General features: G+C 36.9%; 1 protein-coding gene across 1 annotated transcript in view; it reads left to right on the top strand.

The window, feature by feature from the left end:
• Positions 1-17,777, top strand: part of LOC122628581 — a 46,618-nt gene extending 28,841 nt beyond the window's left edge. The window contains exons 3-6 of the mRNA XM_043810997.1: positions 11,130-11,346; positions 11,896-12,108; positions 12,630-13,339; positions 17,697-17,777. Of these exons, the coding sequence (XP_043666932.1) occupies positions 11,130-11,346; positions 11,896-12,108; positions 12,630-13,339; positions 17,697-17,777 (1,221 nt within the window). The remainder of the gene's footprint in view (positions 1-11,129; positions 11,347-11,895; positions 12,109-12,629; positions 13,340-17,696) is intronic.
• The last annotated feature ends 1,735 nt before the right edge of the window (positions 17,778-19,512 follow it).

Raw genomic sequence — 19,512 nt, 5'->3', positions numbered from 1 at the left:
TCTCTCTCTCTCTCTCTCTCTCTCTCCCTCTGTCTCTGTCTCTATCTCTCTTCTCCCTTCTCTCTTTCTCTTATGCTTTACTTATTTCATAACAGACTTCTTTATCATCTGCTTAAGCGTATATCGTCCGTAGATAATAACTGCATTATATAGTTCCTTAAATTTTCTCTTTGAACGAAAATCTGAGAAACTTCTTTAGTAAATTGTATCACGGATATACTCATTGATACGATTTGAAAATGTTTAATATCTTCTCTTCTCAATAATAAAAATAATAATAATAATGATATGCATATATATCATATATATATATATATATATATATATATATATACATATTAAACATTAAACATTAAATATTAAACATTATATTTATATTATACATTATACATTAAACCAGAGATTCTCAATGTGGGATACACGATGAAACTTTGAAAAGTACTACGTGAGAGCTGAAATAGAACTGACGAAAGAAAAAAGAAAAGAAAAGTTACAAAGTTATTCTATGGGATTCCCTTGATACGTTTCTCAAGTATGAAATGAAATCTTTTGCGACAATCTATATATAATTCATGAATAAACAATTTAATCTTTAATAATATTTTATTGTTATATTATAGTTTTATCTATCTATACAAGGGATATACAAGTTACATATACATTCTCTAGGGATATATGAAACATAAAAAATTGAGAATCCTTGTGATAAATATTAAATGTTAAAGATATAATAATAATAATAGTAATACTAATAATAATAATAATAAAATGCCAAAGCAGTTTGTGGCGAGCTATTGGTGATTAATGACATTACGGGCCTCAAATGTTCCAGAGGACCCATAAAGGCCCTTGCCTTGTTTTAACCGGTCATCCAGAGTGGATTCGCAAGAGCTAGATATATGCTCAAAGGATGGAAGTATTAAAAGCATAAAGCCGGGAATAGCGCTTAGTGAAACTGCCGCATACTCTCTACGCTCTTAGGTGCTCATACCAATGTTTCCTACTTGTCATCATACAACGACCTTAATCTCCCTAATTCTTCCGGATTTTGATACTCTGAAAATAGCAGATGTCCGTTGTCTCAAATCATAGAGATCCATATAAAAACATCATAATATCTTGGTCATTTATTAATTTCTACTTTAATGGCAATAATCCACTTCCAATTGCGCAGCTTATTTTATTATGTATATGTAATATCTTTTCAAAGGTTTCTCTTTGCGTTGTATTTGTCTCGAGCAAATGCTTTAAAGTATCGAATACCATGACATCCGAGAAAAAACATATAAAATAATTATTATTATTGTTATTATTATATTATTTGGGAACGATATATCATATATTTTCTCTCTTGAAACATTAATCGGACTAAAACGAAATAAAGTATCTTCGATAGATCTACTTTGGGAGATTTTCCGAGTATTCACGAAAACGACCTTTAGGGAGTGGAGATTATCCGTAATCTGCGAAATGAAGAAGAAGAAGGAAATGTTCCAGCACAATAGGTGCCGTAAAGCAGGATGAAAACGGTCAGACCCTGAGGCCATCAACCGCTATCTTTTACAAGCATTCTCTCTCTTTCTCTCTCTCTCTCTCTCTCTCTCTCTCTTTCTCTCTCTTAGAGAGAATTAGAGTACACTTTGCTTTGTGTGCATAGAAGAGTGACACTTGCCAACGGCTGTCTTCCAAGCAATTGTCTTTAGAACGACCACGACTCAGTCGAGTCTGCCAGCAAGAGGGAATAAGATCGAGTGAGCGTAAGTGAGAGAGACGGCATGATCGCAATAAATTTTTGAAAGGGCAGCTAGTAAAGTCACACCTGTTCGCTAAAATCGTTCTGGCCCGAGGGTAGTCTAAAGAGAAAAGGAACGATCCTTTGCGAACGAAATATCCTACTTGACTTGAGTATGTATCGTGAGCTACAATAGACAGAAAGAAAGAGAAAGAAAGAGAGAGAGAGAGAGAGAGAGAGAGAGAGAGAGAGAGAGAGAGAGAGAAGTAAAGAGTAAAAGATTGCTATTAAAATCTTGAAGGAGCAATTAGCATCCAAGTAGTTTCCAAGCCGTTCCATTGGAATTAATTAGTAATTGATAACGACTCAAAGGACATATCCTTGATAAATATTCTTTAAAACTATACATATTTAATGTCCGTGTAAAAAAAAAAAGAGAAAGAGAAGAAGAAAAACTAATAAAGCTAATTAATTAGTACCTATCAATTATTTTAATAGCTCGTATCAATTATTTTACTTCATATTTTATTATTTTATATGTAATAATAGATGAATACTTTGATTTTGTTCTGATAACAGTGACAATTGCAAAATATGTTTGTAGCTTGGCCCGTTCTGTTCTCATTTCTTCGAGTGGAACTAATTGAACTCGCAAATGCGTCGAATGAACAAGCAACGACATTGAAACTAGAAGTTCCGATCCTATGAACGCATCCGGAAGTCAATAAAACTCGTGTATAACTCACTGCGTCTAAGCAAACGTGTTATTATCATACACAAATACACGCACACATGCACATGCTACATTCACACGAACATACATACACGTACGTATATATTTAACTTTATAACTTCACTGACAATGGTTGATATATGTATTTCTCATTGGAATTGTAGTTGTTGAACATTCGTTAGAATATTTTTTATCACTGATAAATATAGATCTAGATATATCTATGCATATACGTAGATATTATACATACGTGCGTATTACATATATATGTACGCATGGATAGATAAGAGGACAAGCACCCTAGCTGATTGATCTACATTCAGTGATCAAACGATCGTCATTTTCCTGAAAGGTGAACGATGATTGATCGATTAGGAAATGTCGACAAAAGGGTGCAATCTCTCTCTCTCTCTCTCTCTCTCTCCCTCTCTCCCTCCCTTTAAAAACAGGAAAGCAACGATAAAAAAAAGAGGAAAGTAAGAAGAAAGAATATAAAGAAGACCTAGATAATCGTTATTACAGAATTGTACTGTAACGGCCTGCTTGTAAACGAACGAAGGAATGGATGGATGGAAAATAAACTATCTCGATGCATGAAAGAATGTCTTTAGCGAGAAGTATTTTTTTTTTTTTTTTCATGAGACTCACGATGCTCTTCGCGTAAAGTCGAAGGAAAAAAAAAGAGAAGAAAGAGAGAAAAAGAGAAAGAGAGAGAAAGAGAGAGAGAGAGAGAAAAGAAGAGGAAAAAAAGGTTAAAATGTTGAAGAGGATGAGAGATATGGATATGGTCCAGGTAACTAGGTCACTGTGACCACGAGGGCAATGCTTTTGCAAGCTGCAACTAGCAGAAGCCATCTAGTGGTGACTAGTGTCAGCCACCCTCTCTTTACATCCCCTTCTCCAATCTCTACAGTGTGTCTCTTTATACGACACGTGAACAACAATTCGACCCTCGTCTTGTACCGATCGAATAGCTCTAGCTATCACTTTGTTCTCCTCTGACGTTACGTCATCGTATCTCTTTCTCAGTCTTTTTTTTTCTTCTTTTTTTTTTCTTTCTCTTCCATCCACTTTCACGCTTCTCCCTTTCTCTTCTCGTACTTCTTTTTAATTCTCCACGAGCGATCGAGCACGTCTGATTTTGGAGCGAAAAAGGACCTAGAGAAAGAAAGAGAGAGAGAGAGAGAGAGAGAGCAAGAGAACGAAAAGAAGAAGGCTAGAGAGTGAAGGGAGAGAAAGGAGTGAGAGAGGCAAAAGAGTGTGAACGTGCTCACTCGCGACCTCTCGAACGAAGGGAAGGTTGAAGAGGAGTTGGCTTTGCTAATAAGAGCTAGCTCGTCGTTTTTCCGGCAGTCTCCTCTCTCTCTCTCTCTCTCTCTCTCTCTCTTTCTCCCTCTTCTCGTCACCTTGCAATTTTCTACAAGGGGATATATCGCTGGTCTGAACGACGTTTTTCTCGGATCTCTTAAAGAAGCTGTCACTTGCTTCGCTCGATGAAAACTTCTGATGCACTTCGTTTCACGTGCAAACGTTTCGTTAAAAAAAAATGATGGTATTTAAGCTGATCGATCGATCTTATTCGTCTAGTCTGTTTCATTTTTTTAATTAGATATATCTATTTATCTGAACGTTATCGATATCGATAAATAGCCGTAGCCCGATCGTTCCATCTCCTGCGAAATCCCACATTCGAATGGCTCAAGCTGGATTAACTAAGTACCGCGAAATAAAAGATTAAATGGGATTAAAACGGGTGAACGATGATATCGAGTTGATACCGATCGATCGTAATAAGACGGGACGATTGATCTGCGGTTAAATTTCAATGTAAATAACGAGAGAAAGTTGTAAAAAGTAATCACGAGGACGATATCGAGCTTTGTTAAACTTCTTTCTTTTTTTTTTCTCCTCCTGAAAAATAAAGTATATTACAAATAATTTCAAATTTTCATGAGTTCAATCATTTTAACAAATAAATAAATAACACATGATCAGATCGAAAGAACAATATAATTTCATTCGATTCGATAGAGAAATAATTTGGAATGCGATAATGGTAAAAAAAATAAATAAATGAGAAGATTCATAAGATTCATCGTCATATTCAAGATTGGTTCGTCGTGGATATGCTAGTATTAGATGCCAGCAAGAACAGCGGTCGCTGCATTTGCGAAAAGTGGCCTCGGAGCCTTGCGGCACATCTTCCTAATATGTCGGCCTCTTCTCTCCGTCTCGGCTCATCCCCCTTGGCTGGTAATTAATCCGGCACGCGCGCGCCAAGTATGGCACTCCTGGCCTGAAAAGCACGTTTATGGCCCAGCCACGATGTAAACGGCGAGACAGAGAAGAGTATATGCGCGTGCTCGCACACACATACACAGTCACAAAGCCCAAACTGTTTCCAACTCCGTAAGCACGATTTCAAAGTGCCGTATGAAAATTTGGCACATGGCCGAATCGTTTTCTCTCTCTTTCTCTTTCTCTCTTTTGTTCTTTCACTGTCTGTCTAAATGTCTATCTTTTTCTCACTCGTATCGTGTCTCTTGTCTCTTGTCTCGAGAAAAATTCTTATTCAGAGTATGAATCGATCCTAATTACGTTTCGCTAATGATCACGTATCCTTCATTATAATCCCTTGTACAATTAGAACTCTTAATCGTTTTTTCGTCCTAATGATTTTAGCCTGTTAACTGGACCAGAAACGATCTCTTTCACCTACGTATATATGTATGTATGTATGTATATGTTGTTTCCATTCTATCCGTCAGTATAATTAAACTTTCATGAGAAAACAACTAGTCTTGTCCAGTTAAAAGAATGATGCATTAAACATTTCGAGTATCGTTATATTAAGGAAACATTTCATAACTTTTAATTCGTTGAATTTCATTAACATTATAGAAACAATTAAATTGAATATATATATATATATATATATATATATATATATATATATACGTGACAATTATAGCCTATAATTTTATATTCAATTCATTTTCATTTTTATTTGTTTTCTTAGATAAAAATCGTTTAGCTTATTTATTAATTAGATTTAATCAATGATATCGATTATATATGCTGTTTCTGTTTTACGTCTGACCAACGATCGATTCGACTACTTGGATTTTGCGCTTGACCAATTATCGGCTTGGACCACTTGGATTCACATCCGACCAATGACCGTTTATACTACTTGTCTCTTGTGTCTGCGACTAACGACCGAGTCGGAACTACTTAAATTTTCCATCTAGCGAATGATCAATTTTATTACTTATTGTAGTTGAACAAATTCAATCAATACAGGTGTATCGAAATATAAATATAATACTTTATATAAGTATAAAATAATTATTAATAATAAAATACTTTCTTCAAAAGAGACATACGTTAACAAGATCTAGAGATGTGAATTAAAATATACATGTATGTTCGTTGAATCCTTTACAATGGCTTCATTATGCCATACATTTCGTTTCTTTCGAAAGGTCCTCTTTTTACTATAATCAACTCTCGGCTATATATATATATATATAAAATATATATAATACGTACCATACACACAAATTCACACACGTTTGTACGTACGTTGAATAGAAACGAGAAGCTTTCAAAGCGCGATTTTAGGGCACCAGGCTACTATCGATTTTCGCGGACTATCTAGTTTGCTGGCTGATTACATGATAACGATTGGTGCATACCATCGAGTTTTGTGTCGTGAGGGTTTTCTCTTGGTACCACCCGCACTCCTTTCCCTTCCTTTCCCTCCGACCTCCGCCGCTCTTCTGCATGCTGTTATCTTCCCCTTTATTTGCTCCCTTCCATCTTCCTTTATAGAAAATTAGGACTTCCACGATGGATTCGTCATTATTTCGTCAACCATTGTTACCCTTGTTCTCAACGATGGAAGAGAAAAAAGACTAATTTTTTTGTTCTTTTTGTTTTCGTTCACTCCTATTCTATATCTCGAAATTGTAATTTTAAACTCTTCAAATAGCGCGCCCGTGCGTTTTTTTACAAATTTACGAGGATGACAATCATATTTCATGCGTCGCTTTCTCTTTCTTTCTTTTGGCTCGCTTACTAGCTTCTTTCCTCTTCTTGACATGCGTTCCAACTAGTAACGAAGACACGAACGACGGAGTGGGCGGAAAGGAGTGGAATGGAGTAAGGGGACGTAATGTAAGGAAAAGAGAAAAAGGGATTTTTCTTTCGTTTTTCCTTTCATAATACTTATGAATAATGTAATGCGATTCAAAATGATCGATTCAATGAAATCTTATGATAATGATGGATCGATAGTTATTTCGGAGGATAGCGTACACACATACACACACACACACATATATATATATATATATATAAAATACATAAGTAGTTTTACTACGGGATTATAATCTTTCGTGTTGTCTGAATCTTTTTAGAAGGAAACGAGATTCATGATGTTACTTTCTTGTCTTTTTCTAAAAAATAAAACGTAAGGATTCGTGAAAAATAGAAAATTGCAGAAATATATCTGGTAACTCATATAAGGCATCAAAAGGATAACGACAACTGTACCGAGAATTATTCGATAAAATCAGAAAATGACATATTATCTGAAACTCCGATCGGTTCTGGTTGAGAAGCACGAGTGAAAGAATCGCAAAGAAAAAAAAAAAAAAGAAAAGAAAAGAAAAGAAATAAAGGAATGTGGACCGGAGATGAACGAAGAAACGGATGAAAAGAGATGTAGGAAGAGGTGGATGAAAGAGGACTGGCTGAAGGAAGAACGAAGGAGTCGAGGGTTTTAGGGTGAGAGTTGGGTAGCTAACAGTATGTGTGTGCCGGATCTACCTAGTTCTAACGTAGATCGCTGAGAGAGAAAGAGAGAGAGTCGGTAGGAAGAGAATTGGGTCAGCCAGCTTGTGAAGAGTACTTCAGGTGTTGTTACCTATCTATCTATCTACCACCGACCTACCTACCTAACCACCCATCCTCCTCTGAGCTTCGAAAGCATCTACACGTAACCCACCCCTCCTATCTCTCTTGCCAATACATCCACTTTCTCACTTCAACGAGACGTTTCTCGCAAAACCTCCGACGTTTGCCGCATCGTTCCTCGGAGAGACAGTACGACGTGGCTCCTTTAAAAACGAGCTCAGACGACATTGGACGTCGAATTTATTGCCTGGTCCATTTACTTTTTCAAGTAAAATACAGGTATACTTGTTCACAAATTCAAAAAGAACTATTTCTATCGTTTTCGTTGCACCAAGTTCTTTCAGAAATACGAGATCTGGCACATACAAGATATAATAATAATAATGATAATGATGATAATAATAATAATAATACTAACAATAACAATAACAATAGTAATAATAATAATAACAATAATAATAGTAATAATAATCATGATCATAATCATAATAATAATCGTCGTTAGGAATGGTAGTGATATAGTAAAGGAAATGGGATATCGTGATTTTCTAAGGAGAAAGTATTTCAGCTTCAAAAAGGCAAAAGGAAACGAAGGCGATATTCTGAATGACATCGATGAGCAGGGAAAGACCGAAGGAGTTTCGAAGAAGGAAAAAGAGAAAGGTCTCGATAGACATGGCCCCAGCTCATCCTCGTCATTCGTGGAACCTTTCGAATTGGACGTTCGACTATAATATCACGTCGATATATCCTCGTCGAGTTTGAGATAGATAGATAGTGAGACAGAGAAAGACAGAGAGAGAGAGAGAGAGTATTGGTGCACAGTAACGGGACTACAGACTGCTTCTCTTTTTCACGGTTCGTCCTAGGAATTCATTTCGTGCCTCTCCGCTCTCATCACTGTTACTTGTGCACAAGTATCGGCTGGTAACGGCCAAGAGAATGTCTACTAAGAATAAAATAACGAAAGGACGGGGGTTTGAAAGAAAAGCTGCTTTCTCCGAGCAACAATTTATCAAACTCTTTGAATATCAAAGAGAATTTCTCATCATTTCTATTTCCCTCTTTCTTTCTTTCTTTTTCCTTTCACCTACTTATTTTTTTGTATTTAATTTTTTGTTTATCTTTTTTTTTCCTTTTAAATAAATTTTCAAATATGCCTGCGCCCGTTCGATAAATAAAATCGAGAGAAGACATTTATTTCGCGAGATAGAGATTTGAAAGAAAAATAAAATAAAAGCTTGCAAAGAGACGAAGGTACACGGTAATGGGGTGAAAAAAAGAAAAGGAACGAAAGAAAAATAAAAGAAAACGAGAGAGAAAGATAGAGAGAGAGAGAGAGAGAGAGAGAGATGGAGAAAGGATAAAAAGAAGAAGAAAAACCTGTGGGAATCCAAAAAGTGAAGGATGGAATCAAAGAAGTGGGGGGGATGAATCCGTAGGGAAAGTAGAGGGAAAGAAACGATGTTCGGAACAATGCGATACAAGAACTAGACCGTGTGAAGTGCAATATTTCTAGCGTTTCTCGTTTCGCCTGTATAAAATACGTACTAGTAGGTCCTACGATCCATAACCCACGCCCACTAGATCGCAGGTACACGCCTCGTGTGTACTATAAGGATATCACGATAGGCTATGTGCGCACGCGCGCACAATGCGTAGAACAACGAGAGAGAAAGAGAAAGAGAAAGAGAAAGAAAAAGAGAAAGAGAGAGAAAGAGAGAAAATTTTCATGTTTTCGCGAACCTCACTTGCCTCTTCTCGTTATCGTTTCACTCTGTTCGTCCGTTCGTTCGTTCCGTTTCGTTTCGTTTCGTTTGGTTGCGTTCGTTTTAAGTGGTACAAAACGAAAGAAAAGAAATCAGTGTAAAACGTTCGTATTTTTTTCGGAGAGATTTTTGTTTTTTTGTTTTTCTCTTGTTTGTGTTTTCGTTTTTCTTTTTTTTCATTTTTTTTTTTTTTTTTTTTTTAATACGTTTTCCTCTTTTTTTAAACAAAATTTTCTACTTCTTCTCTTCCTCCCCGTTCCTCTTCTCCATCCTCTTTTGCTTTTATTCATTTCACGATATAATCGAAAGAATAGAAAGAAAAATAGAAAATAACGTACAAACAAAACTTATAGCTTATTTGTGATTTGTGCGAGTCAAACGATACTATCGAACAGAGCACGTCGAACGAGATCGGTAATTAAACGTAAACCGTGATCCGAGAGAAAACGAGCAAAAAAAAATTACAAAAAGAAACGAACAAAGCACGGATATAACGTTACGTGAATATGCGTTTGATTGATAATAGTATTTAGTACGAGAACGAGTGGAGTTATTGGGCTAATATCTCGATAAAAATTGTCCGATTAACAGTTACGAACGTATCGAAAAATGATGCATAAAAAAAAAAGAAGAGAACCAAATAAATAAATAAAATAGGAAATGAAAAAATAGCACGCGCTTATCAAGAAAGTGCCTTATTTACGAGAAATAGGATAGCTATGGATAAATTGGATACATGTCAATTAAACGATAGAATTCATGAGAAATACGATCTACGTCGACGTTTAAGTTAGCTAATTCTATTCTGTAATAGAAATTCCTATAAGTCGGACACGTCGAGTAATAAGTAGTGAAGCCAATTATTGGTCGTACAGTATCTGCAAAATAGCCAAGTCAATCATTACTCAGACATACTTACAAGTAATGAAGTCAATAGTTTGGTCAGACGTATCGGCAAGTAGTAAAACCAATCGTTGGTTAGATGTACATACCTGTAAGTAGCGAAGTCAACCATTGATGAGTCCGTACCTGTAAAGTAATGAAGTCAATAGTTTGGTCAGATGTATCGGCAAATAGTAAAGTCAATCGTTGATTAGACATACGTACAAGTAGCGAAGTCAATCGTTTGTTAGACCTACTTTCAAGTAGCGAAATCAATCGTTGCTGAAACATATCTGCCAAAGTAACGAAGTTTGGTCAGATATCTCAGCAAGTATCAATGCGATTCTATTAAACGTAGACGTAGCAGATTATTGTTCAGACCTTGAATTGTTGGCGATATATAAGTAAAATCATAATAGAGAATATCTTTTGAGTTAGCGGTTATATCGTGATAGGGAAGAAAGTTTTTTCATCCGCATTCAGTTGTCCGGCTTTATCCTTCGGTTTTTATATCGTCTGAGCATACACGGGGATGGTACAGGTCAAATTTAATAAACCGTTCTTCTTCGAGGGGAAATAAAAAAGACAAAAGTAGTAGTAGTAGTATCTCGATGGGTGAGGGCGAAAGAGGGAAGAAAGCTCGTCGAGGGAAACTCGAGTCGTATCGATGGAAGGTCCTTTCCTGCAGTCGATGTGTAATTATAGAAGACTCTTGGAGAATGTACAAGAGTAGCCCACGTTTAATGAGTATGTAGGTCAGGCACTGACCCACCTTACCAAGGAGTTGACCGATTTGTCACGGGCCAGTCCGAAAAAGACCAAATGACAAGACAATCGTGACACTTTTTTCTCCATGGAAAGAACTGCTAATATCGTCATCGTTGTCTCTTCCCCTTAATAATTCTTTTCAATGATTCTATTGATGTAAATCAAACGTAATGATATAATTCAATTTAAAAGAAAATAGATATGCCATGAAATAATACTATACTTTTACATGCAGTTTATATAACATTGCTTGAATATATCATTACCCTTATGCAAAATTATATATAAAGATATATCATTCAGAATGATTTTTTTCTGCTTTCAGGAAGCGTACAGAAAGTGGGTGTGCAGCTCCCTGGTGCCTTACTTTGCTCACGGGGGACCGCAGGACTTGGAGTCCTCGGAGGGAACTTGGACTAGGATAAGACCGTGTCTATCCCTCTGCCAGTCCGTGGAACAACGTTGTCCTTATTTGCTTCCGGGTGACCGTGCCCCCGCGTACCCTACACAATATGCCGGCGAACCTACCTTTCTTTGCAGAGGTACTTCGCCGTTTCTTATTCTTCCCCATCTCTTCTCGATCGAAAATCATTCCAACAATATTGTTTGATAGATCTCGTTGATTTACTCGAGAAGATGCTTTCCTCTTAAGAAATCTCTTCGAACAAAAAAAAAAATATTATTTATTACTTCCCATTTGACACGATGTATCTTCATTTCGTGCCGTTTCTCCCCTTTTTCAAACCCTTGAATTTATTTTCCTTCAAACACTGGGAAAGGGTAAAAGCATTTTTGGCACCCTCCTGATATAAAATCGAATGAAATCATTTAAGCACTTAAAATCATTTAAATACGTCAAATCGATTTGAGTGCGTCCAATTCTTTCGAACGATTATTAAATCTTCATTGATAAAGAAATAAATAAATGAGTAAATAAATAAATAAATTGGACGCAATCAAGGCAAAATATCTTCATCTTCGATTCATACATATAAGGAAAAAAAAAAACAGGACATGTTTTTAATGAAGCTAATGGGAATGTGATAGCAAGTTGATATAAGATGTGGTTGGATGAAAAAAACCCTTTTCAGACCCGAACATACTTGAGACGGGGGAACAAGCTACGAGGGCGTTGCACAGTAGCGACGAACGAGAATGCTGTTTCCACGTGTGCTCGGAACAGGAGCTAGACTTGGGAATCTGTGCGAATTGTACCGATCGCGAGCCACGTAAACGAGGTAGAGAATTCGATCCTCCGACGGCACCCCACTGCGAGATTACACCTATTCAATCGGACTCTGCAGGTATATCAATGTCCTCTATATCTTTCCACATGAATGCCATTAATTCAACAACCAATCGTCCGAATCTTTTTTCTCTGATCTGCCACATAATTTTCTTCTCCTATTTTCACATCGAATCTTGAATAGACACATAGAATTCTTTTATCAGTCGATATAATATTATTATCAACGATAGGAAAACTTGTAAAATCTGACATAATGAAAAATGAAAAGGTGAAACAATTGCTTATTCGGTTACCGTCAAAATAAATGTAACACTTTAACTCCTAAAAAATGACTCCCAATTAGTTAACTCCAAATAAACGGAGTAAGATCGATATGAGAAGAAAGGACGATTGTTTGCTTCTAAGATTGATTCTTATCATACTTTAGGCTACAGTCCCATCCGATTATTTGTAAGTTAAGTAAATCTAACGTTATTCATAAATATAATCCCGTATCGTGATTATAAAAAATTTTTAATCGAGCTAATGAAATATGAGCGATGTATTATTGGACGAAGAAACATTTGTGATTCATAGATGAGGAGGAAGCAGCAGGATGGCCAGTGTTCATAGATGACAAGAACATCGAGTTCGGTTCAACGTCGACGTTCTTCCCAATGATTTTGCACGATCAACAACAACAGCAGCAGCGACAACAACAACAATATCAGGGTACATCTTTATGCGGGAGTGGTGGAGTCGGCTCGATGACATCGAGTTCGTCGAATCGTGCAACGGCTTCTCACATAGTGCATTTTCTTTGCTTGTTATCAAGCATGATCCAATTCTTCCGGTGGTCGTGCCTGTTGTTGGGGAGTTTCTCGAGGACGATCGTCGTGCTCGTGCGAAACGTCCTACATTCGGGACGTAGGTTTGCGTCCTTCGTCGTTGGAAGTGAAAGAGTTAAAGAAGAAGAAGAAGAAGAAGGAATAGGAGGAGGAAAAGCAGAAGAAAGTGGAGGAAGAAGAGGAGGAAGAGAAGGAAGAGAAATGCGATCGATCGAGGAGATTCGGCCTCGTTCTCGTTCAGACTGGTTCTGCTCTCGATGGTGGTGTCCATCGTTGTCATCGATGAATAGAAACTTGACCATCTCTCTAAATAAGAAGGATAATAAGAATGAAGAAGAAAAAGAAAAGGAAGACGAAGACGAAGACGACGACGATGATGATAATAATGATGATGATGATGATGATGATAATGATAATGATGATGATGATGATAATGATAATGATGATGATTACGACGATGCAAAAGAGGAGGAGGAGGAGGAGGAGGAGAAAAAGAAAAAGGAGAAGAACTGGCGTAATGTTTGGTGGAGACAATGGTGTTGTTGGTGGAGTTTCTGGTGTAGAAAATGCAGAAATAACGAAAGAAGTGAGTACCGTCGAAGAATCGAACTCCTCCCGATCGTCGTCAACGTCGTCGTTGTCGACGTAGTCGTCGTCCACGTTGTCCTTGAAGTCCGTAGTAACAAAAGGACGACGAAGGAGCGCGAATCGCGTCGTCGGCCTCGCCATCGACGGCGCCGTTACAAGCTCGAACCACGTCGTGGCCGTTGTCGTTGGAGATGGAAAGAAGAGGACTCTGACTCGAGTTTTGTTCAGAGGAAAGAGCCTGAAGGGAGCATATTTTCTTTCTTACCATTTCCTCTTTCTCCTCCTTCTCGTCTTCGTCCAACGAACGAGAGGATCTTCGAAGGACGAGATATCGTTCATGATCCCACCACGACTTATCCATTTCTCCATTCACCAATCCCATTTCTCCCTCCGTGTGTTCGCAAAAGGCCAAAGGACGAGGCAGGACCTTGTAGTCGTTAGCGAGCGATAGGACGAAGACGAGTTAGGACTTTATCAACGCGACTATGATGTTACGCGCTAAGAAGAAGCGAGGAGAGGATCGTTATTGTCTATTAGGCAACTAACGTAACGTCTAACGCTAATAATAATGATAACAATAATACAATAATAATAAATAAAAACAAAATAAAATAATAATGAAATTAATATTAGTTAACAAATAATAATAAAATAATGATGATAAAATGATGATTGATAATGATTACGATAATAATGATGATAATGATAATGATAATGATGATGATGATGATGATGATGATGATGATGATGATGATGATGATGATGATGATGATGATGATGATGATAAAGACGATAATGAAGATGATGATAATGATTATGATGTTTATGATTGATGATCGACGATCGATCGATAATCATCAATAATGATAGTTTGACAATGAATTTGAGTGTGACGACGAAGAGGTTGATAATGGACGGTGATAGTGATGACGATATATATATAAAAATGGCGACGATGATGATGGCGATGGTGAAAAAAAAAGAAAAAGAAGAGGAACGATGATTGATGAAAATAATGAAATAATAATAATAGTGATTAATATGATGAAGTAACGATTTAAATAAATAAAAAAAGAAGGATGAATAAGTAACGTTAACGTAATGATAGATTGATAACGATACGATTACTATTTATTGTACACCATTTCGCATACACAGAAGCACTCACGGAGTGACGAACGCCAAGAGATGAGATCTGTTGTAAGAACATTGAAGAATAAGAAAATGAAAACGAGGAAGAAAAAGAAGAGGGAAAAAAGCAGAATGGAAATGAAAATAAAATGGGAAAAGAACACAAGAAGGAGAATGAAAAAAAAAGAAAAAAGAAAAATATAAAAAGGGATGAAGGAGTGTGTGAGAGAGAGAGAAAGAGAAAGAAAGAACGAAAAGGGTCACGGCACGGTGATGGACACACAAACACACGTATAAAGGAATTAAAGGTTAAACGAGACAACATTTTGAGAAAAAAAATAAACAGTGTAGGTAGATAGTTTTCTCGATGGAGAAGAGATGGGATAAGACGAAGAGGCGCTAGGGGCAAGAAACCAGAAATTAATAAGCACGACGTTATCGAGATATAATATGTGTTCGTTTAGACATTACTATAACATAATAATTATTATATTTAATATAGATACTTAACTATACGAGATGAGGAAGAGGTGAAGAGAGAATGCGTGCGTGTGAATGCCGAATGTGTGAGAGAGAGAGAGAAAGAGAAAGAAAAAGAGAGAGTGAAATTGTGTGAGAAAGAAAGAAAGAAAGAGAGAGAGAGAGGGAGAGAGAGAGACAGAAATAAAAAGAATAAAGAATATGAGAATACGAGAGCCTATGCGATATGTAAAAAGAAATAACGGATCGTAAAGAGATTATGTGTCTGAACAAGACACAAATGGGATTTGATACGACGGAAGGAACGAATTAGTGTTTGTGTTTGTGCGTGCATAAGAAAGGAAAGGAGAAAGAATGAGAGTTAGAGAGTGAATGAAAGATAGATGCAGAAAGAGAGAGAGAGAGAGAGAAAATCTAATAGAAAATCTACGGCCGTTTTTCCGTTTAAATAAAAATCCGGACAAAAAAAGAAAAAAAAAAAAAAGAAAAAAGAAGAGAAAAACGTAAGCGTGTTTCCTTTCTACGTTCTTCCTTCTCCGCGATGTTTCCTACCTCTCGAAATAGGACTTCTGTTGTTTTTTGATCACTTTATACCGAAGATACATAAATAAGAATTTAAGAGAAAAAGAAAAAAGAAAAAAAAGAGAAGAGAGTAGAAAACCCGTGACGTAAGCTCGCGAGGAGCAAGAGGGAAAAGCGAAGGGAAGCGCGAAGAACTCTCTCTTTTTCTTTTTTATTTTTTTAATTTTTATTTATGAACATTTTCTTCTCTCGCATAGATAGAAGAATTCACTTAAATCTTTCCAATGATGATTAGTTTCGAGTCAACTCGAACTTACTTACTTTTGTTAAAAATACATAGAAGAAAGAAAAACAAAATAAAAGAAGAATATGATCTGCCCCATTGGCAAGCCAGAGCGGACGCCCACGCGCACTACAATTAATTTAATGAGTGAAAAATGAAAAGTATTGATATGTGTGTGAAAGGAAGAGTATAGATGAGAAGATAAATAGAAAGAGAGAGAGAGAGAGAGAGAGAGAGAGAAAGAGAGAAAAAAAAAGAAGAATTGAAACAACGGTGCGAAAATTAAACATTATCAAAGATCACACGTGATACGCACAAATTTGTCCATCGCCTAAACGAATTCACGAAGCATTTTTCTTTCTTTATTTTTTTTCTTTTTTTTCTTTTTTTTTTTACGCGATCAAGAAGAAAAAGAGAAGTGAAAGGAAAGCGGAGAACTTTTCAATCCTGCCGTAAAATCTCTTGTGTTTAAATAATGGCATCCGGTCGGTCATCAATGATGCTGCGAAAAAAAACATAAGGGCCAGGTAGGACCATTTGACGAATCAGACATTCCATTCTCTCTTTTTCACTTTCTTTTCTTTCTTTCTTCTTACTTTTTTTTTGTTCTCAGAACTTTCTTCGAGGTTTTTTTTTCTTTTCTCTTGAAATTATTGTTCGCGAACTTCTCTTTTCTTCTTTTCTCTCTTCCTCTCTCTCTCTCTCTCTCTCTCTCTCTCTCTCTCTCTCTCTCTCTCTCTTATATTCTCGCGGGATAAACGCTGCTGCTGACTCGTTCTCAATTTCGATGGCCTCGCGTAGAATGGAATCGTCCGATGTAGTCAGGGACGTTCGATTTCAGTAGTAACGCGTGAAATAGGCTGGGAGTAAAGGAAGAAAAAGAAAAAAGAAAATGAGAACAACCTATTTAAAAGTCGGTCACGCAATGTAGGTCGACTATAATGTTATTTATTAGCTGTTTGGAGAGTGGACGATTGATCGCGTACGTATATCGATGGAGAGAAAAGAAAAGAGAAGAGAAGAGAAAAGAAGAAAAGAAAAGAAATGAAAAATAGGAAAACAAGCAAGAGATTGTAAGTTTTAGCCATAAAACCGCGTATTCACAATATTTTAATCTAATAATTCTTGAATATTAAAAGCAAGAAATGAATAAAGTGCTATTTTTTTTTCTTCGTATTAAAAGGTTAAGAAGAGGAGAAAGGAAAAATTACGAACATATGAAATGTCATATTGGAAAATATGAAATAATGGGAAAATAATGGACGAGTAATCGACGCCATTTAACAGAACAAAATGTTCCATGTTTTTTCCGATAATAACACGAACGATATATAATCGACGGATTCTTCTTCCTTCGAAATTATTTTTTCCTTCATATCCAAGGACTCTTTGGTTTGATGATGTTCGATGCTTAAAAAAAAAGAAAAGAAAAAACACGATTTTTATCGCGAATCGAAAAGATCATCGGCTAAGCTACGCCATATTTTACCGGATCAGACGATCGTAACCAAAGATTGATTCTCTCCCCCTCCTCCCACTATAAAATCTCAAGCAAAACTTTCTCAATACAACACCACCCCCAATCCTATCTTATCCCTACTACCACCTCGCCATTCAATCGAGAACACAAAATCTGCGTCTACAATTGGCGCACGGTGCTCGTAAATGGAAATTAAAGAATCCGATGGTACGTATCTCCTTTACTCTCTATCTTCCAATCATCGTCGACTCTGAATAAATATACGTGTGTATATATATATATATATATACATCGAGACCTAGGAGTTTCTCATGAAAAATGACCATGTTCAGTACAATAATACATATATTTTAAATCTAATTCCACGTACTAATGTGGTAATACCAGTTGATGTTACTCTTCACAATTACTAACAACACTTATCCGATAGGATATGCAAAAGCTAACCAATAATCTCGATCGTCGACATTTGTCGTTGGTGAGGTAAAGCCGATTAGACTCGTTGACGATATATGCATTAAGATGGATGCGATGCTTTGAATTTCCTCTTTTCGATTATCAATCGTGTCAATCCGACACATTTCCAAAAACTTTGAGTAATTTATTTTCCATTTGCTAAAATCCATTGCGAACTCTTTTACTCTTGATAATATTTACTAAATTAGTTTTAAATCCGAATTTTATTCCTTTGATCGAATCTCTTTCGATTTCTTTTTCATTTTTTATTTTCTTTTTTATTCTCTCTTCTTTTTACAAGATCGTTCCACTCGAATTTCGCATAAAAGATTATCGATAATTAAAAACTACCAAATGGATTCTATATCCTATCGTATAAAAATTAACCATATAAAAGCAACTAGATTAATTTTCTCGCCAAGCGAGTTATATATTTCATATAATTTTTTTCGAAACGTAGAAGCAAGTGCAATCCGCTTTTCGCATCCGACGACACTCGACCCAGCCTTTTGTTCCTATATATCTTCCTCTCGAGGGTTAAACGCTTCTGATATCTTCTCGAGGCCGATCCATCCCACTACCCTTCTCCTTTTCCCTTTTGATCCACCCCTTCTTTACCGTTCCCTCTCATATAAAGAAGAAGTAGATACCCTCCTCGTTCATCCCTCTTTACTTTCTGGTCCTCTCGAACTTCCCTCCTTTTTTCCACGAGTTCACCATTTTTTTTCTCCCTTCGACAACATACATGTACTGCTATCAACATTTTACACTAACAGAGAAGAAGAAAAAGAGAACAAAGAAAAAGAGAGACAAAGAGAGAGAGAGAGAGAGAGAGAGAGAGAGAAAAAATTTTCATTCGAATTAAAGAATTTCTTCGAATTCGTCACGTGCTTTAGAACGATTCGAAAGGGTGTTAAAATAATAACGGTAATAAATCTTTTTCGAAGGTTACATAGAAATAAAGAGAGAGAGAAAGAGAGAGAGACAGAGAGAGAGAAGCAGATAGATAAAGAGAAAAGGGAGTAACCTTAGGTCCTTCTGTCGGTCGATTAGGGTCGCTTGGAGAACGGCCTAAAGATGGAGCTTAGGAGAGAGAGAGAGTGAAAAGAGAGAGTAAGAGAGAAAGAGCAGTGCGGGTGCAGTTAGGAGGGAGAGAACATACCGGGGAAGGGAAAGGACTGAAGAGCTGGTTGGGTTTTGGTGGAGGCAGCTAGAGGGTGATGCGGGCGGTTAGGGGTGGTAGAGTGGATGAGAGAGAGAGAGAGAGAGAGAGAGAGAGAGAGAGAGAGAGAAAGTGAGCGGAGGAGAAGAGGGGAACTGGAGTACGTATTGATCTCACAAGTCTCCCAACACATAGCGTCCGCATAAAACAGGCCACCGTCATCGTCCTTCTCATCGTCGTTAGGTTCCTCATCGTCATCGTCATCGTCATCGTCCTTTTCCTCCTCTTACCTTTCGATTTTCCTATTTTTCTCACCTCTCTGTTGTTGTTGGACGGAAGAAGGACAGAGACAGAGACAGAGAGAAAGAAAATGATAAAAGTAATCCGTTTAGGAGAACGTTTTACCCTCCTCATAATACTCGGCTACACAACCCCTCTCTTTCGTTGGATCGAGCAAAGTGCAACCACGTTCCACTCGACGTTTGTTATATACAATGAGAAAAATCTCATGTCCTTTCTTCTTCTCCCTC

Source organism: Vespula pensylvanica, chromosome 4, assembly GCF_014466175.1.
Source record: "Vespula pensylvanica isolate Volc-1 chromosome 4, ASM1446617v1, whole genome shotgun sequence".
Lineage (NCBI taxonomy): Eukaryota > Metazoa > Arthropoda > Insecta > Hymenoptera > Vespidae > Vespula > Vespula pensylvanica.
This window is presented reverse-complemented; position numbering and strand designations above follow the sequence as displayed.